The sequence below is a fragment of the Penaeus monodon genome, chromosome 27, assembly GCF_015228065.2.
Source record: "Penaeus monodon isolate SGIC_2016 chromosome 27, NSTDA_Pmon_1, whole genome shotgun sequence".
Classification (NCBI taxonomy): Eukaryota; Metazoa; Arthropoda; class Malacostraca; order Decapoda; family Penaeidae; genus Penaeus; species Penaeus monodon.
The window spans coordinates 37,193,510-37,193,778 of NC_051412.1; the positions used below are offsets into that span (position 1 = coordinate 37,193,510).

General features: G+C 37.5%; 1 protein-coding gene across 1 annotated transcript in view; it reads left to right on the top strand.

The window, feature by feature from the left end:
* Positions 1–269, top strand: part of LOC119590830 — a 17,599-nt gene that overhangs the window by 13,751 nt on the left and 3,579 nt on the right. Inside the window, exon 7 of the mRNA XM_037939586.1 lies at positions 114–247. Within this exon, the coding sequence (XP_037795514.1) occupies positions 114–247 (134 nt within the window). The remainder of the gene's footprint in view (positions 1–113; positions 248–269) is intronic.

Consider the following 269-nt stretch of genomic DNA (forward strand, 5'->3'; position numbering starts at 1 on the left):
CCAAAAATCTGATTGTGGAAGTTGATGATTTTTTGTATATATAGATGTTTTCCTTTTCATGTGATTATGTACCCTACCCAAAAGTCAACTGGAATTTTTTTTCATTTTTTCAGAATCTGCATTTATCTTGTATAACTATGCACGCCTCTGCACCATCTTCCAATCTTTTGAGGAGAGTGTCTCTGAAGGAGAAATTCCACCATTGCCAGACGTTGAAGAGGTTGACTTTGCCCTGCTGAGAAATGATGTAAGTGAACTGTAAGCCCTCA